This window comes from Schistocerca americana, chromosome 2 (genome assembly GCF_021461395.2).
Source record: "Schistocerca americana isolate TAMUIC-IGC-003095 chromosome 2, iqSchAmer2.1, whole genome shotgun sequence".
In the NCBI taxonomy this organism is placed as follows: domain Eukaryota; kingdom Metazoa; phylum Arthropoda; class Insecta; order Orthoptera; family Acrididae; genus Schistocerca; species Schistocerca americana.
Genome location: NC_060120.1, coordinates 299,133,244 through 299,159,167, shown reverse-complemented (window position 1 = coordinate 299,159,167; position 25,924 = coordinate 299,133,244). Strand labels below are relative to the sequence as shown.

Here is a 25,924-nt window from a genome sequence, read left to right as displayed (position 1 = left end):
AGTCTATCGCGACTGCGGTTTATCGTATCGCGACATCGCTGCTCGCGTTGGTCGAGATCCTGTGACTGTTAGCAGAATATGGAATCGGTGGGTTCTAGAGGGTAATACGGAACGCCGTGCTGCATCCCAACGGCCTCCTATAACTAGCAGTCGAGATGAGAGGCATCTTATCCGCATGGCTGTAACGGATCGTGCAGCCACGTCTCGATCACTGAGTCAACAGATGGAGACGTTTGCAAGACAACAACCATCTGCACGAACAGTTCGGCGACGTTTGCAGCAGCATGGACTATCGGCTCGGAGACCATGGCTGCGGTTACCCTTGACTCTGCATCACAGACAGGAGCGCCTGCGATGGTGTACTCAACGACGAACCTGGGTGCACGAATGGCAAAACGTCATTTTTTCGGATGAATCCAGGTTCTGTTTACAGCATTGTGATGGTCGCATCCGTGTTTGCCGACATCGCGGTGAACGCACATTGGAAGAGTGTTTGTCATCGCCATACTGGCGTATCACCCGGCGTGATGGTATGGGGTGCAATTGATTACACGTCTCGGTCACCTCTTGTTCGCATTGACGGCACTCTGAACAGTGGACGTTACATTTCAGATATGTTACGACCCGTGTCGCTACCCTTCATTCGATCCCTGCGAAACCCTACATTTCAGCAGGATAACGCACGACTGCATGCTGCAGGTCCTGTACGGGCCTTTCTGGATACAGAAAATGTTCGACTGCCGCTCTGGCCAGCACATTCTCCAGATCTCTCACAAATTGAAAACGTCTGGTCAATAGTGGCCGAGCAACTGGCTCGTCACCATACGTCAGTCACTACTCTTGATGAACTGTGATATCGTGTTGATGCTCCACGGACAGCTGTACCTGTACACGCCATCCAAGCTCTGTTTGACTCAATGCCCAGGCGTATCGAGGCAGAGGTGGTTGTTCTGAGTACTCCTTTCTCAGGATGTATGTACCCAAATTGCGTGAAAATGTAATCACATGTCAGTTCGAGTATAATATATTTGTCCAATGAATACCCGTTTATCATCTGCATTTCTTCTTGGTGTAGCAACTTTAATGGCCATTAGTGTATTAATTCGGACTGAAATCGCTCGGTAAACGGGAGGATTTATTTCCCCTAAATTACTGTGGTATAGAATCCAGGAAAACGTACGGCTTCGATTGACTCCAGAAGCAGATAATCGCTTGTAGACGCGTGCATTCCCCTGAACGCTCTCTGAAGGTTAGTGAACTCCACGGCTACATTATTGTGCAAAATGCGTCATACTCCAGGCAAAACGGGTGTCCTGCCTTTTATAAGTCGGGTATTCTGCACTGCCGGCAGAACTGGTGGCTACTGGAAGGAGGAGGAGGATGATTAATGTCGCACGGGTGCTGTGTTGTGGAGCTAATGCAGGCAGCAGGCAGCGGGCAGAGTGGTCGTAACTCGCGGCCGCGCGCTGCGCTGCGGTGGCCGGGAGCGGCTAACGGTGCTCTCCTCGGCGGTTAGCAGCGGCCGGTAGCCGCCGCCTGTTTATATAAGACCGACACATCCATCAGCGGGCCCGTGCTGTGGGCTGCACTCCGCGCTCGGGAAGCTCTCCGACTGACGATATGCCTGAAGTCAATCAGAGGTGAATGTCAAAAAGACACGCTAGCAATACCGAAGAGACAGGCTGAGGCTCGTTCCTCGAACTTAAGTTAGTGGAGACGGATGTGCCAAAAGTCGTGGTCTAGCGGTATGCACATTCACAGATGGCTTTGGTATCGCATACACATGATATAAAGGAGCAGTGCATGAACAGGGCAGTCATTTGTGCTCAGGTGATGCATGCGAAAAAGTTTCCGACGTGATTATGGCCGCACGACGGAAATTAACAGTCTTTGAACGCGGAATGGTTGTTGGACCTAGACGCATTTTGGAAATCGTTCGGGAATGTAATATTCCGAGGTCCATAGCGTCAAGAGTGTACCGAGAGTACTAAATTTCTCGCGTTACCTCGCATCACAGTCAGTGCAGTGGACGACAGCTCTCACTTAACGATCGAGATCAGCGGCGCTTGCATAGAGTTGTCAGTGCTTACAGACAAGCAACCCTGCTTGTAGTAATGGATATCGGAATACTGAATTACCTTACCATTCGCCAAATGGAAATGAGCGTACGACATTGTGGGCCGGGAGTGCCCAATTCGGGGAAGTTCGGCCACCGAGGGCAAGTACTTATTGCATTCGACGCAACATTGGGCGACTTGCGCGTCGGAGTTGGGGATGAAATGATGATGAGGACAACACAACATCCAGACCCGGAGCGGAGAAAATTTCCTGCCCCAGCCGGGAATCGAACCCGGGCCCCTTGGCGTGGCATTCTGAAGCACTGACCACTCAGCTAATGGGGGCGGACACGATTTCCGAAATGGAATGGATCTCGCTGCTGTGAAGACAGGCCTTGTCTTCTATTAATGTGATGCTCTGTTGCTTCAGTCGATGACAGTTTCAAAAAAATGGCTCTGAGCACTATGGGACTTAACATCTGAGGTCATCAGTCCCCTAGGACTTAGAACTACTTAAACCTAATTAACCTAAGGACACCACATATACCCATGCACGAGGCAGGATTCGAACCTGCGACCATAGCGGTCGCGTGGTTCCAGACTGAAGCGCCTAGAACCGCTTGGCCACAGCGGCCGGCGTGACAGTTTCAGACAAGGGTTTCTATCTGCAGTTCATTTTTCTCCTGGAACCCTCTAAATCTCCAGTGTTTTTCTGTGTACAGGAGAAAAATAAACTGCAGATGGAACCCGTGTCTGAAACAGTCATCCACCGAGACAACAGAACATAGCATTCATAGAAGACTTTTCTACGCAGCAGCTAGCTCCATCTTCATCACTGACGATCATGGGAATCAGTCACGATCACTGAATAGCAAACGGCTTTGCGAGACGCACCATGTACGGTCCGTCAGTGGACAAAGTCACGTTTCCCGCAGAAGGGGTGGCCTGGTAGCAGGCGATGGTGCCTATAACTTTGACGCTCTGTAGCGTCGTTGGATGAGTTTTCCGATCCCGGGTTCCTGTCCTCGATATGTTCCTTAAGACACGCTCTACAACCCCTCGAAGTTTGTTGCAACATTTCTGGGACACGCTGTATAACTAACTGGTTCTGTATCATGTGAACATAATACACAAGCCATTTGGCTTATGGAAGACACGTGCACGTAACTTGCATGTAGCATCAATCACATAAATCCAATTCCGTGAACGACTTCCAAAAAAACAGACAGGAAACTAAGTTGAAGGGGAAAGTGACTGCATTGACTGCCAGTCTTTAGTATGAAACAACAAGAATATGATTGTGTAACCAGCTTGAAGCCTACCGAATTCTTAAAGACAGGAAACTTTCGATACACCACGCACATGGATATCGGACCACTTCCGCAATTCATATCAAGTTTAGCACACGACATTAATCAAATATTGATCCATAAAACACGAGCACCATACGAACGATTTAATAGAAAGCATTGCTTACGAGCAGCCTTTTGGAATAACGGCGCATACTAAGTGCTCGCGAAGAAGCGTGCATTTCGAAGCCATTCGCAAACACGGTCTCCCAGCCACCTGCACGTTGAATTGCTCATCGCAGGGAAACTCGTGACTGAACGTTTCTGCTCAACATCTCAAAGAAACAACTCGTAAGTCTGTACCATCCTCATCGATACTGGTTACAGTAGTATCTTTGCAAAGTATCAGCAAAGACAAGCTCGCGAGCTAACGGAAGTAGATCATTGGAAAATTGGAGTGGTCGTGTAACAGGAAAGTTTCAATGTATGTTATTTTAATACAACGGGATGTCGTCAAAATTTGGATCTTACGCTAGGGACCACCTTGACTAAGAGCGCAGCGACAAAATAATCGTGGTTGCACTCTTCCATTTAAGGTTTGCTTAGCAGTTTTTAGGTAATTTAAAATCCAAATTTATTGCAGTATGATCGATATAAAAAATTGTGCATAACAGAGCTGCTTCTACTGCTGTGAGATGGTGTAAATATAAGCGAATGTCGGAGGTCTTCATAGGGAAATAAAGAGCTACTGAAAATTTGAGTTCTGGTCTGCTGCAGCAGCTTGTTATAAACTACAAGGTGTGAAGTACCAAAAAAATAAGACATTAGACAGCGATGCGCCGAGATGAAAAACACGCCTGACTGTTGTTATCCTAGGGTAACATTTTTAACTGTCTTACCGAGCGACTAGTGATTAACACTTCAGACTCTTATTCGAGGAAAGTGGGTTCAGATTCCGGTCCGAACATTCATATTTACTTATTCCGTGGTTTCCCTAAATTGCTTGAGGCAAATTGTTGGACGTTTCCATCAAGAGGGACGGCAGATTTTCTTCCCTATCCTCGCCTGGTAATGCTCCGTCTCTAATAATGGCGCCATCAACAGGATGTTGAATCCTGGTTTTCGTTTCTAAATACGGAGTTGCACTAAGGATACCGAAGACAAAGCAGCTATGTTTTTCTGATCCTTCGGGACAATAAGAAAGTCTTCGTACGGATAAATTGACAATTAAATTCAGGTTATATTATAGTGGCTATACTCAAGTTTTGTATCCTAAGGAAATTGGCATAATAAAACTCTAGGACAAGAGTAAATTAAAAGACTCAAATCAAATTTCTTAGGTGGATTAAAGGATGAATAATATCCAAAGACGGAAGAAATGACACGATCCGATAATAATTTAAGATCATTACCGTCAATGGTAATACTGACGATGGCAAATACCGATAACGTCAACACATTTTTCCACTCGAAGCCAGTCACTTGATAAAGTTAACATTCATATAACTGCCAGAGCCAAGAAGTATCTCGAGAAGAGCAAGAAGGAAGTGGAGTAATTTACTGTACCATAAGAGCCGAAGGACAGGAAAGGGAAGCAGCAGTTGAGATGGGAGTGACACAGGTTTGCAACCTCAGTTTGTACATTGAGCAAGCTTTGAAGGAAGTCAGAGTAATTTGGAAAGAGTTTTAAAGTTCGAGTGGAAGAAATAAGAACTTCAGGGAGAAGAAATAAAAGCACTGTCATTTTCTGATGGCATTGTAATTGTTACAGAGGGCAAAGGACTGGGAAGATGAGCTGCACGGAAAGGACGTCATCTTGAAATGAGATTATAGATGAACACCAACAAAAGTAAAACAAGGGTAATGCAAAGTAGTCGAATTAAAACAAGCTATGCTGAGGGAATTGGATTAGTAAATGAGATACGCCTTCGCCGGTCATCGGGGCTCACTTATTATTGGGACTCATCACTGAACACAGTTCTAGTCCAGTCAGTGACATTCCAGACCGAAGACTTGTCTGGAGGCCCCCCGATCAGCAGTGGGCTACCAACCTGACTGCAGCCGCCATACGGCCCGACAATCGGGAGTGACAGTCTATGGTGCCACCAGGACCTCTTTGGTTGTCACCGGCGGCACCATTACAGCACAGCACAGCGGTACGTCGACGATATTCTACGCCCCGTTTTGTTGCTCTTCGTTGCAAGCCATTCTGGGCTTACATTTCAGCAAGATAATGCCCGCCCGCATTCTACTGCCTGCCTTCGTGCTTGCTAACTCTGTCTTGGACAGCAAGATCGCCGGATCTCTCCCCAACTGAGAACGTTTGGACATTGTGTGCAGGGCCTTCCAATCATGCCGGGATTTTGACGATATAATACGCCAATTGGCCAAAATTTGGCACGATACCCTCAGGAGGACATCCAACAACTGTAGCAATCAGTGCCAAGCCGAATAACTGCTTACATTGGGGTCAGGGGTTTACTGGCTTGCTCTGTTTGTGAAACTCCTTCTCTTGAATAAACCATCAAACTTTTCTGAAATGTTGTTTGCTGTGCACCTACATTAAATCTACGTATTTCCGTCCCATTCGGCTAACTCCTTCGTAGTACATCATTTTCTTGCCACAAAATGTATTAGGAATTCTTTTTCTGAAGGCATTTGTTTGTACTGTAGGCTTGTGCAGAAGTGAAAGATGGAATATAAACAGTTAGATAAAAGAGAGTAAAACCCTTTGATATGTGGTGCTATAGGAGAAAACTGAAGATTAGATGGGTAAATCACATAACCAATGAGGAAGTACTGAATCGAATTGGAAAGAAAAGCTATTTATGGCAGAACTTGGTTAAAAGAAGGGACTGGTTGATAGGGAATATCAAGAGGCATAAATGAATCGTCATTTTGGTATCTAATAGAAGTGTGGAGGGTAAAAATTGACTACAGTAAGCGGATTCAAATGAATGTATGTTGAAATATCTTTGCAGAGATGAAGAGGCTTGCACAGGACAGACTTAGCGTGGAGAGCTGCAAAAAACTGGTCTTCGGAGTAAAGACACGACGACAACAATGTACGAGAACAGTCAGTATGAGTAGTAACCAGTCGATGATGGTGGTAATGATGATGATGATGATGATGATGAGCCAGCCGGAGTGGCCGAGCGGTTCTAGGCGCTACAGTCTGGAACCGCGCGACCGCTACGGTCGTAGGTTCGAATCCTGCCTCGGGCATGGATGTGTGTGGTGTCCTTAGGTTAGTTAGGTTTAAATAGTTCTAAGTTCTGGGGGACTGATGACCTCAGAAGTTAAGTCCCATAGTGCTCAGAGCCATTTTTTGATGATGATGGTGGTGGTGGTGGTGGCGGTGGTGGTGGTTGTGGTAGTACGGATGGTTGTATTCCATGCGTGACTTCAGACTGCCAGTACAGTGTGGTTCCGCGATGATGTTACAAACTTCTAGGAATGATGGAGAAAGATGACGTTGGTCCGGAAACGACTGCGTCGAAAGTTATGAGCGAAAATCGTACTGACACCTCTGTCAGCGGAATACGTACGTATTCCGGTTCTGTTGATGGTAAGATTGTAGGGTAGGGAACCTTCAGAGCTGGTAGTATCGACCAAAACAAGGAGTTACTGGTAAACATGGGCTCTAAAATGCATACCTTAAGAGGTATCAGCACTTGTTCACCTTCGTTACTGTGAAACGTGTCTCTCATCTCTTCCGCTAAACAAGTGACCATAGCTCTTAAGGTACGCATATTATAGGCTGTATATACCTAACATTTCTTTTCTTGTTTTGATCCACACTACCACCTCTGAAAATCGCCTACCCTACAATCTTACCAACAACAGGATCCATAGATGCATTCCATTGTCAGAGTTGTTAGAACTATTTTCGCTTATAACTTTCGACTCCGTCGTTTCCGAACCGGGGTCCCTAGCATTAAATTAATACATTCGGTCTTCCCCATTATCCCTGACAGTTTGTAACATTACCAAGGAATCACCTTGTATATCTGATACTGTAACGGCGAAGTGCTATCGGTCGAGGCGACAGAGTGGTTTTCAAATCTAATGTGTCAGCAGCGTGTAATTGAATTGCTTTCCAGTACGTATTCGTCACGCCAGCGCTACCACATGGCGTGTGTTATGGCCGATAGCAACCGTCGTTACTGGTCATAAAAATGTTGCTCGACGGGGCAGTTAATTCGCAGAAGCCAGCTGCAGCTCTCGCGACAGTCGTCCCACGCAGGCCCCTGTCACAGCGGCGGTTCTCAGTAACCGCCGCCATCACGTCTGGGTGTGCCCGCGAGACGGCGGCAATGCGAGCGGGGCCACGGTGGTCCATCCACGGCCGAGGCGACCGATGAGCCGTGACGGCGCTGCCGACGGGCCAATTACGTCGTCCGCCGTACACAAATAACAGTGGTTGCGGGTCGCGAGTAATGGAAAATGTTAGCCTGCGACGGGGGTAGCATTACGGGTAATGGCAGCCGCGGGGGCGGACGGCGGTGGCCCCAGATTGCGGGGGCGAGGCGCGAGGCGGCGCCCCGCGGTAGTCCGCCCGCTGCCGGCCCCCGCCGTGACGTCACGCCGACATCTCGCTCCCGTCTCTGTCTTCCCTTGTGCCTCCCTCCTCCCGCTTCTCACGAGCTTCACTTTCTGACGAAGGCCACTCCATCGACCATACGTTAACGGCAAAATTATACCACTTCCGTTTAGGGCGAGTGTTCAACAGAGACAAGGGTATCGTCAGGAGTGGCGCAGGCCAAGTTGAGGAGCAATCTGTGGTTGTATGAAACTTCCTGGCACATTAAAACTGTGTTCCGGACCGAGACTCGAACTCGGGACCTTTGCCTTTCGCGGGCAAGTGCTCTGCCAACTGAGCTCCCCAACCACGACTCACGCCCCGTCCTCACAGCTTTACTTCTGCCAGTATCTCGTCTCCTACCTTCCAAACTTTACAGAAGCTCTCCTGCGAACCATGCAGAACTAGCACTCCTGAAAGAAAGGATATTGCGGAGACATGGCTTAGCCACGGTCTTGGGGATGTTTCCAGAATGAGATTTTCACTCTGCAGCGGAGAGTCTCAAGGCTGTGGCTAAGCCATGTCTCCGCAATATCCTTTCTTTCAGGAGTGCTAGTTCTGCATGGTTCGCAGGAGAGCTTCTGTAAAGTTTGGAAGGTAGGAGACGAGATACTGGCAGAAGTAAAGCTGTGAGGAGGGGCCGTGAGTCGTGCTTGGGTAGCTCAGTTGGCAGAGCACTTGCTCGCGAAAGGCAAAGGTCCCGAGTTCGAGTCTCAGTCCGGCACACAGTTTTAATCTGCCAGGAATTTTCATATCAGCGCACACTCCGCTGCAGAGTGAAAATCTCATTCTGGAATCTGCGATTGTTTGCTGATGATGCAGTGGTGTACGATAAGGTGTCGAAGTTGAGTGACTGTAGGAAGATACAAAACGACCAAGAAATAACTTCCAGTTGGTGTGATGAACGGCAGCTAGCCCTAAATGGGGAAAAAATGTAAGTTAATGCGGATGAGTAACAATATCAAACCTGTAATGTTCAGGTACAGTATTATTAGTGTCTTGATTGACACAGTCAAGTCGTTTAAATATCTGAGCATAATGTTGCAAAGCGATATGAGGTGGAACGAGCATGTGAGACCTGTGGTGGGGATGGCGAATGGTCGACTTCAGTTTATTGGGAGAATTTTGGGAAAGGGTGGTTCACCTGTGAAGGAGACCGCATATAGGATGCTGGTACGACCTAGTCTTGAGTGCTGCTCGAGTGTTTGGGATCCGTACCAGGTCGGATTGAAGGAAGACATCGAAGAAATTCAGAGCCGCAGTGCTAGATTTGTTACCGGTAGGTTCGAACAACACGCAAGTGTTACGGATATGCTTCGGGAACTCAAATGCGAATCCCTGGAGGGCGACGCTCTTTTCGAGAAACACTATTAAGAAATTCAGAGAACCGGCATTTGAAGCTGACGGCCGAACGATTCTACTGCCTTCAACATACACTACTCATAAGGGCCACGAAGATAAAATACGACAAATTAGGAGTCATACGGAGGTACATAGACCGTCATTTCTCCCTCGCTCTATTTGCGAGTGTCCGCAGCTCGTGGTCGTGCGGTAGCGTTCTCGCTTCCCGCGCCCGGGTTCGTTTCCCGGCGGGGTCAGGGATTTTCTCCGCCTCGTGATGACTGGGTGTTGCGTGATGTCTTTAGGTTAGTTAGGTTTAAGTAGTTCTAAGTTCTAGGGGACTGATGACCATAGATGTTAAGTCCCATAGTGCTCAGAGCCAAATTCTATTTGCGAGTAGAACAAGAAAGGAAATGACAAGTAGTGGTACAGGCTACCCTCCGCCACGCACCATACCGTGGCTTGCGGAATGCCTATGTAGGTGTAGGTATTACACCGTACCGATATTATCTTCGACTCAATGCGGAAGACGCGATATTGATTTTTGCTTATTTAGCTATTTTGTGTTATAACTTACAGTACGCCGTTTCAAGGCAACGGCTCATTGAAGAATTATCACAAACATGTCAGCCTTCTAATCACACAGATCAAAAAAATGTTTTGTATCACCTCGGTTCCGAGAGTTCCGAAACCTGTGCAGAAAATTGGAATAGAGATCAACATAAACATCATTTCCGCCTTTTTTATTGCTCATGAAAACCGCACATTGCATGTTGTACCACCATGCAGCAAGACCTTCAGAGGTGGTGGTCCAGATTACTGTACTCACCGGTAACTCTAATAACCAATGGCACGTTCTCTTGCGTTGATGCATGCCTCTATTTACGTGGCATACTATCCACAAGTTCATCAAGTCACTGTTGGTCCAGATTGTCCCACTCCTCAATGGCGGTTCGGCGTAGATCCCCCAGAGTGGTTAGTGGGTCACGTCGTCCATAAACAGTCCTTTTCAATCGACCCCAGGCGTGTTCGATAGGGTTCATGACTGGAGAACATGCTGGCCATCTAGACGAGCGAAGTCGTTATCCTGAAGGAAGTCATTCACAAGATGTGCACGATGGGGGCGCGAATTGTCGCCCATGAAGACAAATGACTGGCCAATATGCTACCGATATGGCTGAACTATCAGTTAGGGGATGGCATTCACGTATCGTACAGCCGTTACGGCGCCTTCCATGACCACCAGCGGCGTACGTCGGCCCCACGTAATGCCACCCCTCCACCTTTCTGCACCCGCTGGACAGTACGTCTAAGGCGTTCAGCATGACTGGGTTGCCTCCAAACATGTCTCCTGTCTGCATATTTAGCTATTTTGGCTGGTTGAAGGCATATGCGACACTCATCGGTGAAGAGAACGTGGTGCCAATCCTGAGCGGTCCATTCGGAATGTTGTTGGGCCCACCTGTACCGTGCTTCATGATGCCGTGGTTGCAAAGATGGACCTCGCCATGGACGTCAGGAGTTAAGGTGCGCATCATGCAGCCTATTGCGCACAGTTTGAGTCGTAACACGACGTCCTGCGGCTGCACGAAAAGCATTATTCAACATTGTGGCGTTGCTGTCAGGGATCCTCCGAGCCATAATCCGTAGGTAGAGGTCATCCACTGCAGTAGTAGCTCTTGAGCGGCCTCAGCAAGGCATGTCATCGACAGTTCCTGTCTCTCAGTATCTCCTCCAAGTCCGAACAACATCGCTTTGGTTCACTCCGAGACGCCTGGACACTTCCCTTGTTGAGAGCCCTTCCTGGCACAAAGTAACAATGCGGACCTGATCGAACCGCGGTATTGACCATCTAGGCATGGTTGAACTACAGACAACACGATTGCTGTACCTCCTTCCTGGTGGAATGACTGGAACTGATCGGCTGTCGGACCCTCTGCATCTAACAGGCGCTGCTCATGCGTGGTTGTCTACATCTTTGAGCGGGTTTACTGACATCTCTGAACAGTCAAAGGGGCTGTGTCTGTGATACAATATCCACGGTCAACGTCTATCTTCAGGAGTTCTGGGAACTGGAGTGATGCAAAACTTCTTTTGATGTGTGTAAATGTCAGTTATTGGTACATCACCTTATAAGCCACCAAGAGAGAGCCGACACAAAAAATCGAATGTCTTCAGCATACAGTAGTGATAAGGACGTCGATTACAGAGTCAAAGAGAGTAGGATATTAAGTGGTTGTAGAATATTCTTAGATTCCTTACTTTGTACTGTTTCCTGAAACTGTAAGTATCCCACGGATATAAAACTTTTGAAAACATTATCAGCGATCTATTAGAATTAAAATTTAAAGATTAAAATAGTCTTGATCGCAACTTTTTACTTTTATTGGAGTGACCGGTTTCGAATCTATTTAAGAACCATCTTCAGACTCCAGAACAGTGGGTGGACATCGTGGAGCAAGTTGCGCCGACCAGTTATTCCAGGGTCAAGGGAAATGAGTGAGGTTGGAAATTAAAAAATGGAGAAGACACTCGATCGAGGAAAGCTCGTTGAAGCTGTCGGGGTAATTGTTGGATTACGTGTGGAATATGAGGAAGAACAACGATTAATCGTAAGTCGAATGGTCCATCCTGAATGGAAAAAGTCATTCCGGTCTTTTAAATGCTTGCAGGGCAGTTGCACAGAAGTTCAAGCCTATCTCACGAACATCCCTTTGCTGGCGAACTGTGGGAAACAACCCGGATTATGTGTGCACCGACTGTATGAAACTCAGCTTCAACTAACAACTCCAGAACCCAGTAGAGAGCGAAGCCCAGTTTGAAGACTCATACCATGTTTTCCTGACTTCCGGAATTCTTTTCATACAGTTCCTTGTCGTCGATAAGTAAAGAAAATATGTACACAGAGCAATTTATAGCATAACGATCTCCATGATTCATCCGTGGGGAAGACAGCTGCAGCCGGAAGAACTCCAAGGAAGTGTTATTCATCCATGAAGGACGTCATTCCGACAGTTCTTTAATATTTTTCATGGGTCGTTTTCTCTACAGGAGTCATTATGTATAAGTTCACAATATGATTTAGAGTTATTCTTGAGATGGAAGTGGATGAATTAGATACGTACCTGAATGGTCTGACCAGTATTTGAATATCGCTCGTCAAGACGTAGAAGAAACAGAGAAAATCCAAAGAAGAGCAACGCGTTTCGTTACAGGCTCATTTAGTAAGCGCTAAAGCATCACGGAGAGCTCAGCCAGTTCCATTGGTAGAAGTTGCAAGAGAGGCGTTCTGCATGATCAATCGTCCTTCACCCTCCACCACACATCAGCTGGCTTACGGAGCATAGATGCAGATGTAGATGCATTGCCTTTCTCGTAGATGAATGTTACTTGCGCTCATTTCTAAACACTGTGAACAGTTCTTTGCACAAAAGATTCTGCAACACTATGTATTGTAATTTATAATACGTAGTGATGGAAAATCCCCGTCACGTTTTTCTGTATGTATGTGGAGGCTAATCTCAGAACTACTGTAGCCATTTGAACGCAGTTTTCACTAATAGCCAGACTGATTCACAAGGAAGGTTTGTGTATATACTACACCCCTGCGCCAGGTAAGACGTCCGGGAGTACACCGGGAGTACATACTTATTGTTAGTCCTACCCTTGTCAAGCCGGGCGATTCGTTAGTGAATTATGTTTAAGAATGGAGCTGAACAATCTTACAGTCATCTGACTTTCACCGCCGTTTGCAGTGCTGTTTGCGGAATTTATATTTGGCGAAACTAGGTGCAACATCTGTTTCCTGACACGTTTTATCCACACTAACTGATACACAGACGCTTTTGGACGAAGCACAAAGTTGTTTACGTTTTAGTGGATTCGTTTAGTGCGAAATGAACGTAGTTATTCGTAGTAAGAGTAACTTCATGTACTGTGTGTACAAAACTGCTTCGCTTCAGTGTTTTAACAGACAGATCTGGTGGCGATGAAGTTACGGGGTCTGACATTCGAGAGGAGTGGGGTCAAAATCTCCTTCGGGCGTCCTGAGTTACAAGGGGTAAAGTATTATCACCTCGAAAAAATGAAGGAGAAAAAATTAGAGGAATCTTAGGGCTTTTCAAGGTAAATACCAAATACTGTCGAAAATGGTAATTAACAAGGTAATAACTGAACAGAATATACATTTTAAATATCTGGACTGCGACACGAGTTACGGCGTTGTTTATAATAATAAGGAAGAATGTATTTGAAAATGTGAAGCAATATGTGAGAAGACGACTTAATGGAAGGTCTGTCCACACTGCAAAAATCTGAAGTGGCCCGCAATATAAGGAAAAGACGAGAGGAAGCTTTTACCCAGCGGTATGTGGGTTTCAAATCACCCATGATGGTGATTAAACAGACATTAGTTCTGAGCTGAGCCATACATGGGATATTATAAATAAAAATTACGAGTAAGATTTCAGGGGTCCAGTTATCTTACAACTGGCATCCTAAAGCATTGTATTAGACTTTCACCATTCCTGTAGCCTTCATCCTTTTGGGTGGTCTGATGATGATCCCATTTCTTTGTATTAGGTGCCTCTCTTCACCAAGCTATTGCAGCAAAGGTTAATGCTACCAGCATCTCTCCAGTATTGGTTGCCCGTTACAATTTCTCCCCACTCGTTAGAATTCAGAACGTCAGAAAGTCTGAATACAAAATGAACACAAACAACCTAGAACAAGACCTTGGTACAGCGGTGATTACGCTTTCGTGCAGCAGATAGTGATTTAGAATAACAGCGTTTAGCTATGAATACAATGAGGCGCGCGAACTCCCTGTGCACTGGAGTACTGTTGTGCGGCTAGCTGCCGATAGACCACGCGGAGCCCCGAGGTCGCTGTTGTATCTGCAGCGCATCTCTCGCCCCGCCCTCGTGCAATCTGCTGCGGCGTAACGCAATCGCTGCTAAGTGCGGCGAGCTATTATTCGTTATGCGATCTCCGCCGCAGGCCAACATTTCCATTACTCGCGACCCTTAACGTCTGTTAGGCTATTTCATTTAGCTCGTGAGTTATTCTGATGGGCTTTTCACTATTGAGACATCATTTGCTAGACGCCTTAACCTCCCTTTCTCTTCCTGGAATCGTCACAGACAGTAATGAAGGTTGTTTGTTACTGCTATGATTCTTAAGTCAGCCTGAACGATCGCCAGTATCTACACTGCCTGACGAAAAGAGTGAAGCACGCAGCAGACATGGTCCGATGTCAGTGTAACTTCGTACACATGTACACACCTTCTGGGGGCATTTGAATGATTAGAGCTGCAATTTCCTGCGACAGGTGGATCGGCCACCAGAGTGCATTAGTGTTGATCGCGTTTAGTGTTGTTACGAGGCTTGGCAGGGTCTGTAAGTGACGTGAAAAGCGTCAGGTGTTCAGTGAAAGACACTTGTGTGAGATAACGTTATGAGCGTGTGACAGAGCGTGAGAGGGGCCTCATCGTGGAACTCCACTTGGACGGTTGGATGAATCGTGTAATATGCTAATTTGAGGGGCATTCGGATGAGACAGTAGTTCGATGTTGGACTGCATACGAACATGAAGGCCGGCACATTCCACTTCAAGGTTCCAGTTAGGGCTGTTGATAAAATATCGATTTTTTTCCTAATAAATATCGACATACATCGGCGCTATCGTTTTCACCGATATGTCAATAACGGAATGGCAATATCCGGTGTTGGTATTTTTATTTTATAGTTGATCTTTTCAAATTGTTGTAGAATGTAATTTTAATTTGTGTGAAGGAGTCTTACTACTTTTTGAGCTTTCATCACGTCCAGTCTTTTTCTTTGACTATGCCAAGCAAGTATAGGTGGCATAAAGAATCAGTCCGGTTGCACTAGAGGATGGCTGTGTGAATGGAATAACAAGATATCTGATTTGAAGAACTAGCACACCATCTGCGTCAAAAAACAATTTTTGACGCAACTATTGTGCCATTTTTTCACATCGGCAGTCTTCAAAAACAGTTGCTAAAACTGATGAACAAAAATCTAAATGACAAGACTGGTCTTTGCGGTGGGCAGAGACGTGTGATGGGAAATTATGACATAATCAGCGCTACGTACTACCAACAGAAACTGCAACGTTTAACTTCCCCACGCAGTTTTGACACTACGACTACTAGGTCGATTGTGTTTTCAGAAATGAAGAAAGAGGGTAGTCGATATGAAGTGTTCCAGACAAATCCGATATGTGGCAAAACCGGACGGCGGATCCGCCAGACACCTTTTATTGTGCCACTTAGCTGCAATTACCATTGTTAGCAAAGTGGTTATCGCAAAACGTGAACGTACATCGCTTTCCTTTCAATTTTGGCTCTAGTGGGGATAAGCAGGCTGCTAGCTTTTTGATGTACAGAATACCTTATAATAAATCAGTACTTAATATATAGCTCTACAACTGACCCGTGACTTAGACATAGTTTGTAGTTGGTGTGAATACAAACAGCGAGCAATGAAATCTACGCTCTGTACTCGACGATGACTGTTGGGGAAGCTGTCGAAATCTCGCGTACACAGAAAATGACAACGCGCTGAAAACCCAAAACTAGTACACGACTTGCTAAGGTTGTTGCAGTTCTGACTACAAATAAGTTGTTACGTAATAACTGACAAACACTGACCCTCCGACACCATATTATTATTATTTAAACAAATTTTTATTGGAGACCACATTTACCTGATCTTGATATAGTTGTCATGGTTCACGGCTAAAAACAATAGAAATGGAAGGAAAATGAACAAAAAAAATATGTTTCATATGTCACTTTTCGTTTTACCACTAGAAAGTGAACGTTTACTTCTGTATTGCTCAACGGCTTATTTGTCTGAAACTTGTAGATAAATCATTTCAATTGTTGTAGCCATCACGCCCAAATCCTTTCATTCCTTCTTGTATATTCTTCAGTGAAGAGGAGAATAATAGTTCTGTTGCAATTGTTGACTTTTATGCCATTGGGGTCAAGACTACACGTATCCACCGGCAGAAAACAATACGATACAGTTTATCATTTGCATAAATAACAGATTCAGTGTGTTCTGATATGATGAAAAGCAATAATTAAAATTCCATAATGAAGGAAAATTGTCTACACGTACAGATAGAATCTTACGTCAGTTACTTTCTAGACCACAGAAAATCATTTCCTTTCTTTAGAATAGATTATCTGACCGTATTCCTGTCTTCTTCAGATACGCAATATATAAAACAGTTTCCGTAAATTATCAGCGGCTAGGCCGAGCAAAATAAATGACAACACTTTACCAGCGATGCAGATTTCTGAATGCAGCAAGTGGTGCTATTCAATGAGTTCAAATTCACTGCCCTTGAATACGTATCTTGTAGGGGGTCATATTAAATAGTGGAATATTAACGTAACGACTCACCAGACCTATCGTCGCTCTTTCATATTTCGTTTGCGTGAAAACCACGCAGCTTCTACTGCTTTCTGTGCGTGATCTGATTGAATTCTGTGCCATAAAAGCTGGGTGCATTGTTTCTTTGCGCTATGAAGCAGATTGTACAGAGAATGTAGAATGCAGACCAACAAAAACAACAAAAGCTTTTTTGAAAAAGAGGAATATTTCGATATCTAATATAAATGTAAACGCTAAGAAGTCTTTTCTGGCAATATTTGTCTAGAATGTAGCCTTGTAAGAAAAAGAAACGTGGACGATAATCGGTACAGACAAGAAGTGAATACAGTTTTTGAAATAAGATTTGAAACTGCCTAAAATGCAAATCTTTAAATCAACGCATACAGTTAATTACTTTAATTATTTCCTCCCCTATTACCTTTTCCGCCTGTGATAACTGTTATCGTAAAACGCTTCAAACATACATATAAAGTAGAAACACTCGCTCCTGCCAAGAAACGAAGATTTTATTTTGTACCGGGTGAACAAAAAGTCAGTATGAATTTGAAAACTTAATAAACCACGGAATAATGTAGGTAGAGAGGTAGAAATTCACACATGCTTGGTGAAACATGGGGTTTTATTAGAACAAAAAAAAAAACATACTGCTAGACGCGCGAAAGATCTCTTGCGCGCGTCGTTTGGTGATTATCGTGTGCTCAGCCGCCACTTTCGTCATGCTTGGCCTCCCAGGTCCCCAGACCTCAGTCTGTGCGATTATTGACTTTGGGGTTACCTGAAGTCGCAAGTGTATCGCGATCGACCGACATCTCTAGGGATGCTGAAAGACAACATCCGACGCCAATGCCTCACCATAACTCCGGACATGCTTTACAGTGCTGTTCACAACATTATTCCTCGACTTCAGCTATTGTTGAGGAATGATGGTGGACATATTGAGCATTTCCTGTAAAGAACATCATCTTTGCTTTGTCTTACTTTGTTATGCTAATTATTGCTATTCTGATCAGATGAAGCGCCATCTGTCCGACATTTTTTGAACGTTTGTATTTTTTTGGTTCTAATAAAACCCCATGTCATTCCAAGCATGTGTGTCAATTTGTACCTCTCTATCTACATTATTCTGTGATTTATTCAGTTTTCAAATTTATACTGACTTTTTGATCACCCGGTATATCATCCAACTTGTGAAAAAACAACCTACTGAGGCACCGTTGGTCATTCAGTTTTGATCAACGTTTATAGTTAATATTGGAACATGTTTGCCTACGAGTTCTTGAAACTGGATATATATGTATATTCAAGCCAGAACAAGCTGGTTTTACGAAGCAAAATGATTACACACTGAAGCCTGTGCTCCAATACCAGAAAGAGTTCCTTCCGGCTTGAATACAAAAACCTCCAGGAGGTCTTACAGACAACCATTCTCAGCAGCGACAGTTGTGATTCTCACATGTAAATCCCCCAAAACATGAACTGTATTAGTTTCATTTTCTGGAGTTGAAGCGAACAGTTCCTTTCACAACCTCACCTTTTCTCCAAAGAGAGTTCATAGTTTTCAAGCGGTCAAGTAGTTCAAGCAGATGTGGATGCATGGTCTTTACATAGCACTCTTGACGTAATATGCTATAATTATACTTCAATGAGCATAAGAAATTCCAAAATTTAAAAAAAAAATTTTTAAATGGACAAGCCAAGAGTAGCGTTTGTATCACCTCGATATATCGCGCAGGCGCGTTTCTGTTGTGATTGTACCTCTACTGCCCGCATCCCGTGGTCGTGCGGTAGCGTTCTCGCTTCCCACGCCCGGGTTCCCGGGTTCGATTCCCGGCGGGGTCAGGGATTTTCTCTGCCTCGTGATGGCTGGGTGTTGTGTGCTGTCCTTAGGTTAGTTAGGTTTAAGTAGTTCTAAGTTCTAGGGGACTGATGACCATAGATGTTAAGTCCCATAGTGCTCAGAGCCATTTGAACCATTTTTTTGTACCTCTACCGATGGGAAACTCGTCCCTAACGTTGATAGTAAACATACACGCAGTTACAATGAGCGCTACCTACGGGCTGTAAACATACACAAAGTTAGAATGAGCGTTACCGATGGCAGAATGTAGCACTCGAATAGATTGCAGCATTTCACTTGAAATTAAAGTAGCAATCAGAACGCCGGCCTGAGTGGACGAGCGGTTCTAGGCGCTACAGTCTGGAGCCGCGCGACCGCTACGGTCGCAGGTTCGAATCCAGCATCGGGCATGGATGTGTGTGATACCCTTATGTTAGTTAGGTTTAAGTAGTTCGAAGTTCTAGGGGACTGATGACCTCAGAAGTTTAGTCCCATAGTGCTCAGAGCCATTTGAGCAATAGGGATGCATTGAAGACGTCAATGGAACAGTAGAGCGAACATCCATAATGCCACGAAGGACAGTCGCGACGAGTGATCGGGTCGGTATCATCACTTTAAGCGAAGAAGGCTTGTCAATCAGGAAAGTTGCTCGATGTGTGCAGTAAAGTCAAAGTAATGCGGTACGAACATAGAATCGGTTCCAACTGACAGATAAGATTGAAGACTTCCGCCGCACAGGACGTTCCACGCTCGACAGGTTCACAAAATTGTCGATATCTACGACTTTTAAGTCAAAAGAACTGTTGGCTGTGCTCTCCAGAAACGAATGCGGTGTTCTAAGGGGCTACAGGACGTTATGCATCACATCAAAAGTGTTAGAAGACGATTGCATGATGCAAACCTCCATTCCAGACGACCACGACGAGCAGTACGTCATACACCACTGCATCGTGGATTCCGTTACAGATGGGCAAGAAATCATGCAGAATGGACGTGCAGAACTGGCTTCGGCTGTTATTTACGTACGAAACATGGATCTGTTTGCAATCGCAGACTACGTATTTGGAGACAGCCCGGTAATATCGAACGCCTTCAACACTCTGTCACAGATGTGGAACAGGGTTGTGGTGGAGTGGTGTTCTGGAATGACGTTACGTGGGGCCACCGTACACCTGTCGTCGTCGTTCAGGGCAATCTCACTGCTCTATGTTACAGGAACACGCCGATGCAGCGAATAGTGGGACCGTATCGCCAATATTTTGGTAAAAATTTCATCTTGATTTATGATAATTAGCATCCTCATCGCGCTGTTCTCTATTGAAATGTGCTAGTTTCGGACGTCGATTACGACCACATAGTGTGCGCGACTTACGCAGAATCGCAATTGAAGAGTGGGTAATTGGAACCTGGGCTAGCTCGATGATCTCAGGGATGGTTAGCCACGACAGATTCACGTACTGACGTTGCTCAAGATTGCCGAAAAAAACACGTGGGAAACAGATGACTTTCTCGTTACATAAATGACTTTTTATTTGGTAATCTGGGCGCATTGCAAATGAATATATGCGCACGTCTCAGAGCCAATTTTTGTTTCTGTGTCACGAATTTCAAAATAAATGGATGACGCAAACCTTTTGTTGATGTGTATATTTTTAACAAACGATTGCTTTCAGTAATACTGCTGTGACTACGCATCTACATCTAAGGTCACAATTAAGTGCCTGGCAGAGGTATCATTGAACTCCAAGTTATTTCTCTGCTGATCCACTCTCGAACTGCATACGACGAAAAGGAACATTCAAATGATTCAGTGCGAGTTCCGATTTCTCTTACTTTATTATGATGATCATTTTTCTCTCTCATAGGTGGGCCGCAACAAAATATTTTCACACTCTGCGGAGAAAGGTGGTGACTGAAATATCATGAGAAGGTCCTGCCGCAGCGGAAAACGCCTTTGTTTTAGTGACTGCCTCCCCAATTCGTGTATCATATCCATTGCACTCTCTCCCCTACTTCGCGATAGTACACAACGAGCTACCCTTCTTCGAACTTTTTCCGGTCCTCCGTCAATCCTACTTGCTAAGGATTTCACACAGCACAGGAGCACTACAGAAGAACATGTTTTCAGTGTTCTGCCAATAGTTCGCAGTCTTTGGTTTGTTGTTGAACACAACATTACCTAGATCATCAATCCATTTTCTGTTATACGGAGTTGTAGTCCCTAAGTATTTATTGAACTGCACAGGGCGAATGTTACCATTGCTAGCATACACGTTTGAGCTGCGTTGTTGTTGTTCTGCTGAGACCTTGCAAGGCGAAGGAAATTCACATTTATTGGATTCGCATTAGCTTTGCCGTACTCGAAACCCATTGGCTTTGCCTTATTCGAAACCAAGACTCTTTTATTCCCCATAAGTTGCTCGCGTATCATCTCATTTCTGGAAACCCAGAATCTACTCTGTAGGAATCAACATGGATCCCGGAAACAGCGGTCGTGTGAGACCCAATTCGCTTTATTTGTTGATGGGATCCAGAAAATATTAGATACAGGCTCCCACGTAGATGCCATTTTCCTTGACTTCCGGAAAGCGTTCGATAGAGTTCCTCACTGTCGCCTGATAAACAAAGTAAGAGCCTACAGAATATCAGACCAGCTGTGTGGCTGCATTGAAGAGTTTTTAGCAAACAGAACACAACATGTTGTTCTCAATGGAGAGACGTCTACAGATGTTAAAGTAACCTCTGGCGTGCCACAGGGGAGTGTTATGGGACCATTGCTTTTCACAATATATATAAATGACCTAGTAGATAGTGTCGCAAGTTCCATGCGGCTTACCGCGGAAGATGCTGTAGTATACAGAGAAGTTGCAGCATTAGAAAATTGCAGCGAAATTCAGGAAGATCTGCAGCGGATAGGCGCTTGGTGCAGGGAATGGTAACTGACCCTTAACGTAGACAAATGTAATGTATTGCGAATACATAGAAAGAAGGATCCTTTATTGTATGATTATATGATAGCGGAACAAACACTGCTAGCAGTTACTTCTGTAAAATATCTGGGAGTATGCGTACGGAACGATCTGAAGTAAATTAATTGCTGGTAAGGCGGGTGCCATGTTGAGTTTCATTGGGAGAGTCCTTAGAAAATGTAGTCCTTCAACAAAGGAAGTGGCTTCCAGAACACTCGTTCGACCTGTACTTGAGTATTGCTCATCAGTGTGGGATCCGTACCAGGTCGGGTTGACGGAAGAGATAGAGAAGATCCAAAGAAGAGCGGCGCGTTTCGTCACAGGGTTATTTGGTAAGCGTGATAGTGTTACGGAGATGTTTAGCAAACTCAAGTGGCAGACTCTGCAAGACAGGCGCTTTGCATCGCGGTGTAACTGCTGTCCAGGTTTCGAGAGGGTGCGTTTCTGGATGAGGTATCGAATATATTGCTTCCCCCCTACTTATACCTCCCGAGGAGATCACGAATGTAAAATTAAAGAGATTCGAGCGCGCACGGAGGCTTTCCGGCAGTCGTTCTTCCCTCGAACCATACGCGACTGGTACAGGAAAGAAAGGTAATGACAATGGCACGTAAAGTGCCCTCCGCCACACACCGTTGGGTGGCTTGCGGAGTATAAATGTAGATGAAGCTGAAAGCCGAAGCGTTTTACCAAACGGAAACTATTTACGTTCCTTATGTTTTACAGATTCTGCAAGAGGAGAAAGGGGTGCTCGTGTCACTGGAGAGGTGCCTGAAAGACCGCTGTTCGGAACTGGAGGCGACAGTTAAGAGGCAGCAGCAGCAGCAACATCAACAGCAGCGCCAACAGCAGAAACAGACGGACGCGGGGGGCGGCGGCTCGACTCCCGCCGAGGACGAGGGCATCAGCTCCTCCGACCAGGAGCACTCGCTGGAGGAGCGCGAGCCCATGGTGTACGAGCTCTTCCACGTGCACAACGACACCATCCTCATGCAGGAGACCAGCGTCGACGACGGCCCCGAGCCCGGCGAAGCCGAGGGCTGCGTCGTCGGTGGCGGCGCTGGCGGCGGCGGCGTAGTCGGAGGCGGAGCCGCGGCCGACGAGGACGAAGAGACGACCATCGACGAGGTGATCGAGGAGCTGCGCAACATCATCAACGACGCGGAGACGGAGGCGTACGCGGCCGAGGCGGCGGCGGTAGCGAAGGCAGGCAAGCGCAAGGAGGAGCCGCTGCTGATCGCGGAGGACAGGCCGCCCGCCGTGGGCTTCACGGTGCGCATCCAGGCGCTGGAGCGCGAGGCGGAGATCGTGCCGGCCAGACTGCTGCCGCAGCCGCCGCGCCGCGCCCGCAGCCTGGTGCAGTTGGCGCCGCGCGCGCACGCGCACTACGTCTCCTCCAGCGCCGCCAAGAGCGCCTCCTTCTTCTTCGACGACGAGGACGACGACGAGGAGTCGCCCGTGCACTCCAGCGAGGAGGAGGACTCCGACTCCCTGCTCAGCAGCGCCGCCAGGTGAGGCCACGCCGTCAGCACTTCTGAAGGCGTAGCACAGATTAGATTAGATTAGATTAGTTTTTCGTTCCATAGATCCGTGCTGAGGAGATCCTCGTGGATGTGGAACATGTCAACTTTTTTTTTAAAGCTGAAGTATCAATACTAATAGTATGAATATATACAGTACATCATTTGTTTCTATTAAAAAATTCGTCAATGGCGTACAAGGAGTTGGCCACTATTAAGTCTTCCAGGCTCCTTTTAAACTGATCTTTATTTGTAACTAAATATTTTATGTTCGCTGGAAAATTACTGAAGATGAGTGTTCCTGAGTCGTGGACCCCTTTTTGAACTAAAGTAAGTGCTTTTAAGTCTTTGTGCAGATCATTTTTGTTCCTGGTATTGTATGTATGAACTGAGCTGTTTGTTGGAAAAAGAGATACGTTATTTAGAACAAATTTCATTAAGGAGTAAATATACTGAGAGGCAGTAGTTAGTATACCCAGTTCTTTGAAGAGGTTTCTACAGGACGTCCGTGATTTTACTCCACAAATAATCCGTATTATACGCTGTTGGACTCTGAAAACTTTTGTTTGGCTTGAAGAGTTACCCCAAAATATTATACCATATGATATTATGGAATGAAAGTTGGCAAAGTATGCAAGCTTTTTCATTTTCATGTCGCCTATGTCTGCTAACACTCGAATTGCAAATACTGATTTGTTAAGGCGTTTCTGCAGTTCTGTGGTGTGCTCCTCCCAACTTAATTTATTATCAAGTTGTAATCCCAGGAATTTAAGACAGTCAGTCTCTTCTATCTGCTCTTCTTCATACTTTATGCATATGCCAGGTGGAAACCTTTTACAGGTTCTGAATTGCATATAGTGAGTCTTTTCGAAGTTTAATGTCAGTGAGTTGGCTTTAAACCATTTATTAATATACCTGAAAATATCATTAGCAGATCTTTCTAGAACTACACTCGACATACTATTTATTGCAATACTTGTGTCACCTGCAAACAAAACGAACTCTTAATGTACACAAGAAAAAGCAATGGCCCTAAAATTGATCCTTGTGGGACACCACATGTAATTTCTTCCCATTCTGATGATGACTGATGACTTACTTCACTAGTCCCTTGCACTGACACCCTTTGTTCCCTGTTAGCGAGGTATGACTTGAGCCATTTTGCAGCACTGCCTGTGACACCATAGAATTATAATTTATTTGAAAGGATTAGAATTCTGTGGTGTCACGGGCAGTGCTGCAAAATGGTTCAAGGTTTTATTGTTAATGATTGTTGACTCCATGACACATGGAAGTTTGCGTCGGTCCTTGAGGCGCGCTCAGACAGCCGCAGTCGTTAGTGCGACCGCTCGCGATAAGCGGGAAATACGGGTCCGATTCCAGGTCTGGCACAAATTGTCATGTGTCACCAACAGCTGAAGTCAAAATGCGAATCCATTTCGCAGAAGTACGAGGGTCACTCCAAAGGAAATGCACACTATTTTTGTAAAATACAGTTTTAATTCTGCATGTGTGGAAGTTTTACAGTGTGTAGATACATCCTTACCGCTTGTTTTCAAACTTAGTTCAACCTGTTCCCGTGAGTGGCACCGTTGCAGCATGTCTTCAAGATGGCTGCTACACTTGACGTTTGTTAGAAGCAACGAGCTGTCATAGAATTCCTGTGCTGTGAAAACGAGACAGTGGGAAACATCCACAAGAGATTGAAAAAGGTATATGGAGATGCTGCTGTCGGTCGCAGTACACTTAGTCGGTGGGCAAGCAGGTTACGTGATGAAAGCGGGCACGGCAATATCGAGAATTGTACTCGCAGCGGCAGGCCTCGTACTGTACACACTCCCGACAATGTGCAGAGAGTTAACGAATTGGTGACTGCTGACAGATGCATCACAGTGAACGAATTCTCACGCTACGTTGGTATAGGGGAAGGAAGTGTTTGCAGAATACTGAAAGTGTTGGCGTTAAAAAAGGTTTGTGCCAGCTGGGTTCCCAGAATGTTGACAATGGCTCACAAAGAAACAAGAAAACGGTATGCAGCGAAATTTTGGAACAGTACGAGAATAGTGGAGATGAATTTCTTGGAAGAATTGTGACAGGTGATGAAACATGGCTCCATCATTTTTCATCATAAATTCTGATGCATATGTGACGACACTGAAGAAACTTCAAGCTCGACTGAGTCGTGTTCGACCACATCGGTAAAAGCAGGATGTTTTGCTGTTGCGCGACAATGCACGGCCACATGTCAACCATGGAAGCGATCACAAAACTCGAATGGACAACACTGAAACACCCGCCTTACATCCTGACCTGGCTCCCTGTGACTATCATCTCTTTGGGAAACTGTAAGACTATCTTCGTGGTACAAGGTTTGAAGATGATGACTCCCTTGTGCACGCTACCAAACAGTGGCTCCAACAGGTTGGTCCAGAATTTTACCGTGCAGGTATACAGGCGCTGGTTCCAAGGTGGCGTAAGGCAGATGAGAGGGATGGAAATTATGCGGAAAAATGAAAATATTGTTCCTAAAGAATGGATCTACACACTGTAAAACTTTGAAGCAAGTAGAATAAAAGATGGATTTTAAAAAAATAGTGGCATTTCTTTTGGTGTGACCCTCGTATTTAATGAGGTACACAAATATTTCGTCTCCGGTGTCAGTCTTCTCCACTCAGAGTAGAGCTAACCCTGTCCATCCTGAATTATTTTACGTATGCATTCCAACCTTATACTTTTTGTCCTCTACAGCTCCCTGTAGTTCCTTGTAAGTTATTCCCTGATGTCTTAATACACACTCTGTCAACTTCTCTTTTCTTCTCGGGACATAGACTTCAAATACACTCTTTTCCTCGCCGGTTCTCCACAAAATTCGTTATTTCTTGTCTCAGTCTACAATGCTGT

General features: G+C 45.4%; 1 protein-coding gene across 1 annotated transcript in view; it reads left to right on the top strand.

Annotated features, from left to right (window-relative positions):
* The window catches only part of LOC124593972, a 526,982-nt gene that overhangs the window by 494,712 nt on the left and 6,346 nt on the right, over positions 1 to 25,924 (top strand). The window contains exons 7-8 of the mRNA XM_047132321.1: positions 22,230 to 22,542; positions 22,588 to 23,014. Of these exons, the coding sequence (XP_046988277.1) occupies positions 22,230 to 22,542; positions 22,588 to 23,014 (740 nt within the window). The remainder of the gene's footprint in view (positions 1 to 22,229; positions 22,543 to 22,587; positions 23,015 to 25,924) is intronic.